At 41.5% G+C, this 13681-nt stretch overlaps 1 protein-coding gene across 2 annotated transcripts in view; it reads right to left on the bottom strand.

Annotated features, from left to right (window-relative positions):
* The window catches only part of NRBF2 (nuclear receptor binding factor 2), a 32808-nt gene extending 19382 nt beyond the window's left edge, over nt 1–13426 (bottom strand). Inside the window, exon 1 of one of the 2 annotated variants that reach the window (XM_065922416.1) lies at nt 13220–13426. In XM_065922416.1, the coding sequence (XP_065778488.1) occupies nt 13220–13304 (85 nt within the window). In that variant the 5' untranslated portion in view covers nt 13305–13426. The remainder of the gene's footprint in view (nt 1–13219) is intronic. The other variant, XM_065922415.1, reaches the window with a different exon arrangement.
* Between the last annotated feature and the right edge of the window lie 255 nt (nt 13427–13681).

The following is a 13681-nucleotide window of genomic DNA, read 5'->3' as shown; positions in this document are numbered from 1 at the left end:
ATAATTCTGTTGCATTTCTATACACTAAAAAATTATAAGAGAAATTAAGAAAACAATCCCATTTACAACTGCATCGAAAGCAATAAGTACTTAGAAATAATTTAACCAAAGAGGTTAAAGACCTGTACACAAAAACTATCAGGCCACTGATGAAATGGATTTAAAGAATAGTTAAAGTGTCCATGCTACAATACACAGATTCAGTGCAACCTGTCAAAATTCCAATGGTACTTTTCACAGAAATCGAACAATCCTAACAGTTGCACAGAAATACAAAAACTCCCAAATACCCAAAGCAATACAAAGAACAAAGCTGCAGGAATCAGGCTCTTTGATTTCAAACTATCTTACAAAGCTATGTGTGTGCTCAGTCGTGTCCAACTGTTTGCAACCTCATGGGCTGTAGCCCACCAGATTCCTCTGTTCATGGGGATTCTCCAGGCAAGAACACTGGAGTGGGTTGCCATGCCCTCCTCCAGGGGATCTTCCCAATCCAGGGATTGAACCCAGGTCTCCCACATTAAGGGCAGATTCTTTACCGTCTGAGCCAGCAGGGAAGCCCTACAAAGCTATATTAGTCAAAACAGTATGATAGTATAAAAAGACACAAAGATCAATGGAACAGGATGGCCTAGAAATAAATCAATGAATAAATGTTCAATTAACAAATGTCAAACGAGCCAAGAATATACAACAGGGAAAGGACAGTTTCTTCAATAAATGATGTTGGGAAAACAGGATAGCCATGTGCTAAAGAATGCAATTGGACCACTACCTTACACAACACGCAAAAGTTAACTCGAAATGGATTAAAGAACATAAGACCTGAAACCATAAAACTCCTCAAAGAAAAAATAGGCAGAAAACTCTCTGACATAATTCTTTATTAACTGACAGCAAAAGCAACAAAAGCCAAGAGTGGGACTACATCAAACTAAAAAGTTGATGCATGGTAGAGGAAGACAAAATGAAAAGGCAACCTACCAAACGGGAGGAAATATTTGCAACTCATATATCTGATGAGGGGTTAGTATCCAAAATAACAAAGAATTCATACAATATAAAAATAAAAAGCAAAAAATCTGATTAAACCACAGCAATTTTCTCAAGAAAATCAGAGATACCAAGGGAACATTTCATGCAAACATGGGTACAGCAAAGGACAGAAATGGTATGGACCTAACAAAAGCAGAAAATATTAAGAAGAGGTGGCAAGAATACACAGAAGAAATACACAAAAAAAGATCATAATGACCCAGATATCCACAAGGGTGTGATCACTCACCTAGAGCCAGACATCCTAGAATTTGAAGGCAAGTGGGCCTTAGGAAGCATCACTACGAACAAAGCTAGTGGAGGTGATGGAATTCCAGTTGAGCTATTTGAAATTCTAAAAGATGATGCTGTTAGAGTGCTGCACTCAAAAATGCCAGCAAATTTGGAAAACTCAGCAGTGGCCACAAGACTGGAAAAGGTCAGTTTTCATTCCAATCCCAAAGAAAGGCAACGCCAAAGAATGCTCAAACTACCACACAATTGCACTCATCTCATACACTAGTAAAGTAATGCTCAAAATTCTCCAAGCCAGGCTTCAACAGTACGTGAACTGTGAACTTTCAGATGTTCAAGGTGGATTTAGAATAGGCATAGTAACCAGAGATCAAATTGCCAACATCCACTGGATCATCGGAAAAGCAAGAGAATTCCAGAAAAACATCTACTTCTGTTTTATTGACTATGCCAAAGCCTTTGACTGTGTGGATCACAACAAACTGGAAAATTCTGAAAGAGATGGGAATACCAGACCACCTGACTGGCCTCCTGAGAAATCTGTATGCAGGTCAAGAAGCAGCAGTTAGAACTGGACCATGGAACAGACTGGTTCCAAATTGGGAAAGGAGTACATCAAGGCTGTATATTGTCACCCTGTTTATTTAACTTATATGCAGAGTACATCATGAGAAATGCCTGGCTAGATAAAGCACAAGCTGGAATCAAGATTGCTGGGAGAAATATCAATAACCGCAGATATGCAAATGACACCACCCTTATGGCAGAAAGCACAGAAGAACTAAAGCCTCTTGATGAAAGTGAAAGAGGAGAGTGAAAAAGTTGGCTTAAAACTCCACATTTGGAAAAGTAAGATCATGGCATCTGGTCCCATCAATTCATGGCAAATAGATGGGGAAAACAGTGAGACTTTATTTGGGGGGCTCCAAAATCACTGTAGATGGTGACTGCAGACATGAAATTAAAAGACCCCTGCTCTTTGGAAGAAAAGCTATGACCAACCTAGACAACATATTAAAAAGTAGACACATTACTTTGCCAACAAAGGTCCGTCTAGTCAAAGGTATGGTTTTTCCAGTAGTCATGTATGGATGTGAGAGTTGGACTACAAAGAAAGCTGAGTGCCAAAGAATTGACGCTTTTGAACTGTGGTGTTGGAGAAGACTTTTGAGAGTCCCTTGGACTGCAAGGAACTCCAACCAGTCCATCTTAAATATTCATTGGAAGGACTGACGCTGAAGCTGAAACTCCAATACTTTGGCCACTAATGTGAAGAACTGACCCCTTGGTAAGCCCCTGATGCTGGGAAAGATTGAAGGTGGGAGAAGGGGATGACAAAGGATAAGATGGTTGGATGGCATCACCGACTCAATGGACATGAGTTTGAGCAAGCTCTGGGAGTTGGTGATGGACAGAGAAGCCTGGCGTGCTGCAGTCCATGGGGTTGCAAAGAGTCAGACAAGACTGAGTGACTGAACTGAAACCACACGCAGAGAATCTCAGTAGAAATTTTTTGTTTGTTTGTTTTTTTCCAGAAAAATACCCAGAAGTGGAACTGCAAGATAGTATGGTAATTCTACTTATAATTTTTCAAGGGACCTTTTCCCACAGTAGCTGCACCAATGTATGAATACATTCCCACCAACAGTGCACACGGGTTCCCTTTTCTCCAATTCTGGCCAACACTTGTTACTTCATATCTTTTAAAGAGTCACCATTCTAACAGGGAGGATTTCCCCTATGGCTCAGACAGTAAAAAATCTTGCAATGCGAAAGACCTGAGTTCAATCCCTGGTTTGGGAAGCTCCACTGGAGAAGGGAATGGCTACCCACTCCAGTATTCTGGCCTAGAGAATTCCATGGACAGAGGAGCCTGGTAGTCCATGGGGTAGCAAGAGTCAAGACACAACTTGGCAACTAAACCATGATCATTCTAGCAGGTGAGAGACTATATCTCGTTGTGGCTTTGGTTTACTTGTGTTTCCCTCATTAGTGATGCTGAGCATCTTTTCATGTACCTGTTGGCCATCTGCATGTCTTCTTTGGAAAAATGTATATTCATATTTGCCTGTTGTTTAATCAGATTTTTTTCTATTTTGGATACTAACTCCTTATCATACATAATTTGAAAATATTTTCTCCCATTTGGTAGGTTGCCTTTTCATTTTGTTGCTGTGCATAAGTTTTTTAGTTTGATGTAGCCCCAAAGGATTATACTTTCTTGATACTCTCTGTTGCTTCAGTTCTTATTTTCTTTGCTTTTCTATCAGCAATTGTGGTAAGCTGCTTATATGGCTCCCAATGACTCCTCCCTCCTGGAATTCACAACCTTATATAATCTTTCCTCCTCAAATGTGGGTTGGACCTAGAGATTTACAACTAAGAAATAGAATACAACCAAGGTGATGGAGGGTCACTTCCATGGTTAGGTAACAAAAGACTGTCACTTGCATCTTGGTAGCACTCTCTCTCCCTTGCTTACTTTAACAAAGCCAACAGTCAAGCTGTTCGCTGCCCCAAGGAAACACTCACATGGCAGAGTATGAGGTCGCCTGCCAACAGCCAGCAAGGAGCTGAAGTCTTCAACCCAAAACCCCTCAAGGAATGAAATCTTGACATCAACCCTGTGAGTGAAGTTGGAAGCGGCTCCTGCCTCAGGAGAGCCCTCAAATGGTACCGCACCCCTAGCTGACCCTCACTTTGACTCTAGCCTTTTAAAAGACCCTGAAGCAAAGAACTAAGCTAAGTATTGCCTTTATCCCGGACACACAGAAACTGTGGGGAAACCAATGTGTGTTGTTTTAAGCTGCTAAATTTCCGGATAACTTATCTCAGTAGGTAACTGTGGCTCAACTGGTAAAGAATCCGCCTGCAATGCAGGAGATGTGGGTTCAATCCCTGGGTTGGGAAGATCTCCTGGAGAAGGGAAAGGCTACCCACTCCAGAGTCCTAGAGAATTCCATGACCTCCACAGTCCATGGGGTCACAGAGTCGGAAACAACAGAGACTTTCACTTAGTATTCACTTAAGGTAACTAATATTTTAATAGTATGGTATCTGTCTTTTGTAAGCTGCCTCAAACTTTACTTGGAAATAGATGTGATATCCTGTCACTGAATATTGGGAGTATTAGCTTTTGTGATACCACAATCTCATATTAAAGTACTTTCTGGCACTCAGGGTTTACAACACACTGATTTAATTTTGAGAATCCTGTGGAAATTCTCATGGAAATTTGTACCTCTGATCCAGATAGGATGGAATAGCTGGCACTGGTTTACCCTCCAACTGTAAATAACTACAAAACTGGGTGAAGTATAAAGAAACAAGTTTACAGATGGGGGAGGGAAAAAGGTAACAGAAGGATACATTTTCAAGAAATGGGAAATGCACAAGGTGAAACCTGCATTCCCCTTGGCATGCTGAGTGCATTTTCCAAAACAGAGTACAGGAAAATAAAGTCCAAGAAGGCAGTATCTCACTGGCCAAAGTTCAGTCGTTCAGTTGTGTCCAACTCTGTGTGACCCCTTGAAGAGCCACATGACAGGCTTCCCTGTCCTTCACTATCTCCACGAGTTTGCTCAAACTCATGTCCATTGAGTTGGTGATACCATCCAACCATCTCCTCCTTTGTTGCCCTTGATCTCTCCCAGCATCAGGGTCTTTTCCAATGAGTAGGCTCTTCACATCGGGTGGCCAAAGTAGTGGAGCTTCAGCCTCAGCACCAGTCCTTCCAGTGAATATTCGGGGTTGATTTCCTTTAGGACTTTGATCTTGCTGTCCAAGGGACTCTCAAGAGTTTTCTCAAGCACCACAATTTGAAGCCATCAATTCCTTGGCGCTCAGCCTTCTATAATATGGTCTCACATCCATACGTGACTATTGGTAAAACCATAGCTTTGACTATCCGGACCTTTGTTGGCAAAGTGATATCTCTGCTTTTTAATATGCTGTCTAGATTTTTCACAGCTTTTCTTCCAAGGAAAAGATTAAAAGTCTTTTAATTTCATGGCTGCAGTCACCATCTGCAGTGATTTTGAAGCCCAAGAAAATGAAATCCGACACTGTTTCCATTTTTCCCCATCTATTTGCCATGAAGTGATGGGACCGGATGCCATGATCTTCGTTTTCTGAATGTTGAGTTTTAAGCCAGCTTTTTCACTCTTTCACCTTCATCAAGAGGCTCTTTAGTTCCTCTTTGCTTTCTGCCATAAGGGTGGTGTCATCTGCAAATCTGAGGTTATTGATATTTCTCCCAGCAATCTTGATTCCAGCTTGTGCTTCAACAAGCCCAGCATTTCTCATGATGTACTCTGCATATAATTCAAATAAGCGGGGTGACAATATAAAGCCTTGACGTACTCCCTTCCCAATTTGGAACCAGTTGGTTGTCCCGGGTCCAGTTCTAACTGTTGCTTCTTGACCTGCATACAGGTTTCTCAGAAGACAGGTAAGGTGGTCTGGTATTCCCATCTTTTCCACAATTCATTGTGACCCACATAGTCAAAGGCTTTAGAATAATCAATGAAGCAGAAGTAGATGTTTTCTGGAATTCCCTTGCTTTTTCTATGATCCAACCAATGTTGGCAATTTGATTTCTGGTTCCTCTGCCTTTTCTAAATCTAGCTTGCACATCTGTAAGTTCTCAGTTCAACTACTGTTGAAGCCAAGCTTGAAGGATTAAGGGGATGGAAACCGGAAGTAAAAGCTAGATTTTGAGGAGTCCAGGATTAGAGGGAAGTGCAATGAAGGACACCCTGAAAGTATGCATCAAATATTCTCTCAGATTCTTGGCTAACATCTAAGTTGTACATGAATAGGACACAATTTCAGGAAGCTGAGCAGAAATTCTTAGCAAAGAATTCAGAAGCCAAATGGTGTTGGGGAACCAGGTTGCAGTTTGGGTCTAGAGAAAGTATTACCTTTGGTGAACACTTGGGACTCTGAGTTGAGACCTCAAAAGTCCAGCCCTGTCAGTAAGGACTACATTCTAGGCATCATGAGTAAAACTGAAACAGACCCACCATGTTTAGCCTAAAATCAAGCCTGGACTGAATCAAGATGATCCACTAGCATTTTAATTGTCAGCCAGAAGAACAAGCTATTATTAACAACATTCCTTGGAGGAAAATAACAAATTCAGAATCTCCATAATGCATCATCCATAATGTGTAATATACAATAAAGTTAGCAGCGCATCAAGCAGGAAAATGGCACTAACAAAAGACAGAAGAGAAACAGAACCAGAGATTACCCAGGTATTGGAATAGGAAGGAACTCTAACTATGCTTAAGATGCTAAACAAAACAGAGAAAGAGAACACAACAGATGAAAACTACAGAATGGGATAAAAGTTCTGTGAGAACAGGGACTTTGTCAAATCTCTGATGTCCAGATTACCTGGTAAGACAGTGACTGCTCATACATTTGATCGGTCAATGAACAGTTAGTCGGATGGAAGGAGGAGAGAGGTTATGTTGAGGGTTGGTGACAAAATCAAAGATTCTGAAATGCCAAGCGAGCATTAATATATTTCATAGAAAATGACTAAAATAAAACTTTGCATCAAAATCTAAAATAAATAACTATACATATGTATATACACCTATATTGAGCACTAGAAAACCAGTCAGTGGTACATTTACTTCATTCACTATTTCATCCATCCAATCTTGAGGACATTTTAACCAGCAGTTTCCTACTCGCTGCTGAGTAAAAATGAAAGCACAATACTACAAAATGTTCTAAAGCCTTTATAAAAAGTAAAACAGCTTTAGATGTAGTAACATCCTACTACATGCATGTGTGCTTGGTCGTGTCCAGTGCTTTTGCGACCCCATGGACTCTAGCCCACCAGGTTCCTCTGTCCATGGGATTATCTCAACAAGAATACTAGAGTGGGTTGCTATTTCCTGCTCCAGGGGATCTTCCCAACTCAGGGATCAAACTCACATCTCCGACAGCTCCTGCACTGGCAGGCAGGTTCTTTACCACTGAGCCACCTGGGAAGCCCCCTTATTCCATTTGACCTGTACAAATTCCTCCCTTGCTGAATTCTCCTCAGAAACAGCCAACACTTTCTACATGACCCCCACCCCGCCCACCCTGTGAACTGTTCTTCCTATACAATCAATATGATCCCCATGGAACTTGCTGTATTTATAAATTACCTTGTCCCCTAGACATCAAAAGAAACTGTTCCAGCATATTTTCAAGCTTAGGACCAGAGGGTATGTCGAGAAAGTTTTAATTGGTTTTAACTAGCCAGGTGGAAAATGTAGATTTAGAATCTGGAGAGAGAAGAAAAGCAATAAAGTCTGATGAGGCAGAGTAGGAAAACCTGATTATCTTAAGAGTCCCTGGTCCCATAAGTTCTTAGACTCACCTACATTGTAGTCTTGCCCTTCCTGCACTTTTCTTTTGCAGGTTTCTTTTTTTTGGAGGGGAGAGGGGAGGCATGCTGTATGGCATGCAAGATTTTAGTTCCCCAACCAGGTACTGAATCTGTGCACTGTACAGTGGAAGCTGAGAGTCTTAACACCTGGACCTCCAGGAAAGTGCTTTACACCTACCTTTTGATTTCAATAAATTATCCCTTTTGATTTAAGCTAATTTGAAATGGATTTTTATCACCTGTGACCAACAAAAATCCTAACTTACAGCTAGATTACCAAGTGACCGCCCTCACCAAGAACTACATGCTAACTGCCTCAAAACTACAGGTTCATACAGTGTTCTTTCCCAAAGGAAAAAAAAAAGTATCACTTTCTATTAAACTTCCATTTATTTATTTGTGTCCTTGGGGAAAGCTGTATGTAAAGATGAAAAACACAATAAACTGGCAGAGAAAAATCTAATGTACTCTTGAACCCTGCGGTAGTGCCCTGAATGGAGAGCAGAGGAGAAAAGTCATTCACTCTCCATTTCCAAATCAACTTACTATGAGTCTTCTAAAGGCAAGTAGCATCCCCTAAGTACTACACCGACTGTCTAACTACTACAATGAACTGTACTTAGGATAACTGCTCAACTGTTAGAGAGGTCCAGGAAGACCTTTTTGATTTTAAGTCAATTTCTCCCACAGGCAGTCTGCCGCATCTCTTTCCTTCCTCAAGATTTCAGTTTACCTTGCCCCCCCCACACCCACCCCCCTTTTAAGAACTGCCATCATCTGCTGTGAAGACAAATCACAGGATGAAAACCAACAGTGGGTCCTGAAATCAATCTGTGGGTCTCAACCAGCATTTTAAAAACTCTAATAGTAAATATTAAGACTGCATCGTATGTAACACTATACAGACTCAGCTGGTAAAGAATCCACCTGCAACACAGGAGACCTCAGTTCAATTCCTGGGTCAGGAAGATTCCCTGGAAAAGGGGATAGGCTACCCACTTCAGTATTCTTGGACTTCCCTGGTAGCTCAGGCAATAAAAGAATCCGCCTGCAATGCAGAAGACCTGGGTTCGATCCCTAGGCTAGGAGGATCCCCTGAAGGAGGGCATGGCAACCCATTCCAGCACTCTTGCCACTGACAGAGGAGCCTGGAGGGCTACAGTCCATGGGGTTGCAGAGTCAGACACAACTGAGACTAGCACAAGAGTGTATCATATACAATACTATATACACACACACAGCATTCTATGTTTCAGTTTTTTACATTTTTGTCTTATTTTGGGTTAAATATATGAATGTCCCTGCATTTTGCACAATTCCAAGAGACACATCCATAAGGAACCAAGCTCCGAAGTAATACACACTGAGGTATGTGTGTACTGTCATTAAGTAAAAATTTCTTATTGCGGATCACAGTTAAAACAAATGGGCAAACATGATCTAATAGAAAGATGAGATACTTTATTTAGAATCTTGCTTTCAAATCCAACTATCACCACTTACTCTGCAGTTCCAAGATTTCATCTGTAAAATGGGAAATGTCTCAAACAGCTAGTGAGAAAACAAAATAATAATATTTGTAAGTGCCTGCTGCCAACCCCAGGCCTCTGTAATTACTAGGTAAGTCTTAGTGCTCTACTGTATCCTTCAGAGCGCTTCCACTAAGCTTAGCCTAGCCTGTGACAAGATGAAATTTTCCTTGATATTTTTCAGGGCAAGATTTTATTTTTATTGTCAATATAATTAACACGGAGTAGTTACAAAGACCCCATACATACAAGGCCATCCTTTGGACCATACCTGATACCTTTATTTAGTGAGCACTCTAAAGAGCAGTTCAGCTTTTCAACAAACATATTCTCAGCACTCTTAAAAGGGCAAAACACAAAGAATACAATTGTGGTCACACAGTCACATGGACGCTGTCCTTAGAGTTTGCAGAGTAGGTAAGCAAAGCATGAGCAACACAGCCATATGTAAATTAAAGTCTGACATCATTCCCAAATAGACCGCAAACAAATCAAAGAACTAGAAATTATCTCACATAAATTTTGACATTTGCTACCAACACTTGCATCACCACCAAAATTAAATGCAAGGAAAGAAATGTCTAAATATACACTAAGTAATTTTATAAGTTACAATTTTCCATATTGAAAACTGATGAAAGAAAAAAAAAAAAACTTATCCAGAGCCCAAAGACTAGTTATTCCCCCCAACAAGGTAAATACAATTCATCCTATTTTCCTTTTGACCAACTTCAAAAACCAGAAAATTAGAACACAGTATTCATACTATATATTAAAATGACTATTTCAAGCTGGTCTCTTCGATATCTTAGAAATCACTGTGAGGAAACAGGCCTATAAATTCATACTGCAAATCTAACATAAAAGAAATACTACAGCAGAGGAGGGCTTACCAGGTGGCGCCAGAGGTAAAGAACCCGCTTGCCAATGCAGGAAACATGAAGACGTGGGATTGATCCCTGGGTTGGGAAATTCCCATAGAGAAGGGCATGGCAACCTACTCCAGTATTCTTCCTGCCTAGAGAATCCCAGGGACAGGGGAGCTCAGTGGTCCATAGTATCGGACACGACTAAAGCGACTTAGCACCATGTACTAGAGCAAAGCCACTCAATACTGACAAAGAATCTGTAATTCAATATAGATAAGGACCATATTAAAATGAATATTTTAAGTACATTAAGAGAGAAGAATTACTAGAAAGAAGTCATGATATCAACATAAGGTAGCTCCATAATGTATTTGAGTCACTAACCTACTTAATTTGTCTAGGTTTATTTATCTGTAAAGCTTGGGAAGCAATTCTTACTTAATTTCAAGGATGCTCTGAGGACACATGATTATAAACCTAGGTACTGTAATAAGTCCTTATCCAATCAATTTGGAATATACTATGACGTCATTAGAAAAAGCTTGTATAGACTAATGGGAGGCTCAAAGGCACTCAAAATTATAGCATTGAGAAGTATTTCTCATGTTGAGTCTGCTGGATACTAGAGTGAATATTGGCTGGCATAAAAGAATGTGACTGTCTTTAAAAAAATTCAGTCTTCTAATGAAAATACTAATTTGAAAAGATACATGCAACCCAATGTTCACAGCAGCATTATTTACAGTTGCCGAGATACAGAAGCCACCAACATAGCCATCAACAGATGAATAGAAAAGGGTGTGACATATATGTATATACAGATATGTATATCAACACATACACACCACACACACAAATAATGGAACACTACTCCACCATAAAAAAGAATGAGATGTTGCCATTTGCAACAACATAGATGGACTTGGAGGGTATAAATGAAATAAGTCAGGTAGAGAAAGACAAATACTGTAAGACATCACTTACATGTGAAATCTAAAGGAAAAAAATGAATGTATGAATATATTCAGGAACAAAAAAAAAACCAGACTTGGATGCAGAAAACAAACTAGCGGTTACCTGTAGGGAGAAGGAAGGAGGATAGGGCAAGACAGGATAGGGAACTAAGGGGTACAAACTACACATAAAACATATAAGCTACAAGGATATAGTACAACAGAAAGTGAAAAAATTGTCTTTTAAAATTCAGTGACAACAAATTCAGAAGCCAGACACTGATACTTAGCACAGTTAAAATGATCCAAGTAAATGTTAATTTCTGTTCTATTGTTCTCTTCCATTAAACACTAGATCTAAAACTTAAATCTTTCAAATCTCAAATGGCTTAAGAATTCAAGATGCCAAATTTCTGATACTTGCCCACATAAATTGTATGGCTGGATTATGGATTTATGCTAGACTCCTTAGTAAGACTATTCAAAATTCCCTTCTATAAACAGGTAATACCACTACCAAGTCAACTAATTTTTCCTAACTGGTGATTCTGCTGCTCCATCTAAACTGTCACCCAGTTCAAGTCTTTTCATAAGCTACCACACACTAGTGGGGCAGTTGGCTGGGGTTATGCTGAAGCAAGCAGGCAAATAAAGTGAAGTTAACTGGAACTGAACCAATGGTCATTTTGCAAGGACACTTGAACTCTGAAGCACTCTGTGAACTGCTGGTTATTTCTAATAATGTTCCTGTCAAGTTTCAGTACTGAGCCATCCATTATATTTCACTGCCAAGTATATGTCACCTTAAAACCAAAGAAAGTGCAAGACATTTCCCTGGTTTTAAAGAAAAAAAAAAATCACAAATCTAGTCTGGTTCTTTTTAAACTGTAAACAACTCTTACCAATGGGGGCAGGGCTCAACAGTAAAACTGGAAAGCACTTCTCATAGCAGTTAACCTGGCACCAGCCATCTGGGAACCATAGCTTTAGGTCCTAGAATCTTTAACTTTTTAAGCTCACCAAGTCCAAGTGAGATTTCTAAATTAAGAGTTTTGGTCTGATTATTGTAATAACTAACTCTTACACTTCATTACATACCAGGTACTGTTCTAGGCTCCTCACGTCTTATTTACTCTCTTAATCCTGGTAACAAACCACAAAGAGTGAGATCAACTAATTTGCCCAAGGTCATATAGTTATTAAGTGACAAAGTTAGAATTCAAATCCAAGCAGTTTAGGTCCAGAATCTATACTCTTAATCCATAAGACTGTACTGCTTCTCTACAGAATGGTTTGATTCCAGCCCAGAGCTCTCCCACACGTGTTCTCAGGGTTCCAACGTGAGAAACAAACAATTTTCCATATGTTCTTTTTTCCAAACCCACTATCATAGTTGAACTTAAAAAAGTTACCTTGTCTGTCTACAACTTTAAGTAATCCCACTTTTATATCCAAAATAGACCTCTCTGGAAAACCAAAAGATACAGTGGCCAGGCAGAAAAGAACTCGTGTTTCTTGTTTTAAAATCGCTACACCTGAGGTGCCTAAAAACATAATTATGAGTTATCAATGCTTTTTCTGAGAAAGGTAAACATCTACCATATTTTCATGATACCTAGAGATGAAACTGAGCTAACAACAGCCACAGCCCTGTCTTTTCCCCCCAACTTTCTCTAATTTATGTGAGAAAGGAAAGTCTCAGTTTATGCATGTGAACACAGGTGAGGAATGGGTGAAGGGAAACGGAGGTGAGAGCTTATGATTTCTCGACAGTGGGGACGCTCAGACTTCAGACCCTGTGTTATTAGTTAGAACCAGTATTACACACCATTTCTGCCCCAGCCGGCTTAGTGTCTCTGCAGGCTGCAAAGAGGTGGTTACGTGGCGCTTGGAGGCATTTCCTCCGGTCTGGAGAGGTGGCAGCCCCCGTTGGTGGGAGCCCCTCGCCCAGAGCCCTGGGGCAGGGGGCGCCTGAAGGCGGCGGGAACAGGAGGCAGGAGCTTCCCAGGGATCCCCGAGGTTGCTTGGCTGGAGCCTCTGTAGGGCCGAGCCTGTCTGCACCCCCCAGATTTTAGGATCCCCCGCGCCAAACCAGCTTCCCGGCCTCCAGTCAGCTGCACGCCGAGACGGGGTCCTGAGGCAAAGGTGCCCGAGAGCCGACGCAACACTCTGCGGGCCACTCACCAGGTTGAGGGGTCCTTCCATTACTTCCATAGACCCCGGGGTAAGCGGCGGCCTGAGGAAGGGGAGCGACGGAGCCCGGGCACATGGAGGGGAACAGCTGGAGAGCGCGAACGCAGCGGCGGCGACTGTGGCCCCACTCCGCGCCCCCAGAGCCAGCAGCGGGCGCAGGAGGAGCAACAACCACACCACTTCCTCCTCCGGCGCCGCGTCGCGGGCCCGCCTCCTACGCCACGGCCACGCACGCGTCACGACGTCACACGCAGCTCGTTCAAGGTGGGAGTGAGGACAGGGAGTGGGTGGGGCTCAAGGAAGGCGGGGCATGAACAGACTTTCTCGCAGTCCGTCTTTCCTCTCGCGAGAAGCTTAGCTTCAGCTTGAAGAGTCAAACGTCGCCTGCAGAGGTATAGCTGTGTAGGATTTTAAGTGGCCGACTTCTGCTATCGGTCTCTCCTACGTCCTTCC

The sequence above is a fragment of the Muntiacus reevesi genome, chromosome 2 (genome assembly GCF_963930625.1).
Source record: "Muntiacus reevesi chromosome 2, mMunRee1.1, whole genome shotgun sequence".
Classification (NCBI taxonomy): domain Eukaryota; kingdom Metazoa; phylum Chordata; class Mammalia; order Artiodactyla; family Cervidae; genus Muntiacus; species Muntiacus reevesi.
Note: the sequence above shows the minus strand (reverse complement) of the source record. Positions and strands in the feature narration are given on the sequence as shown.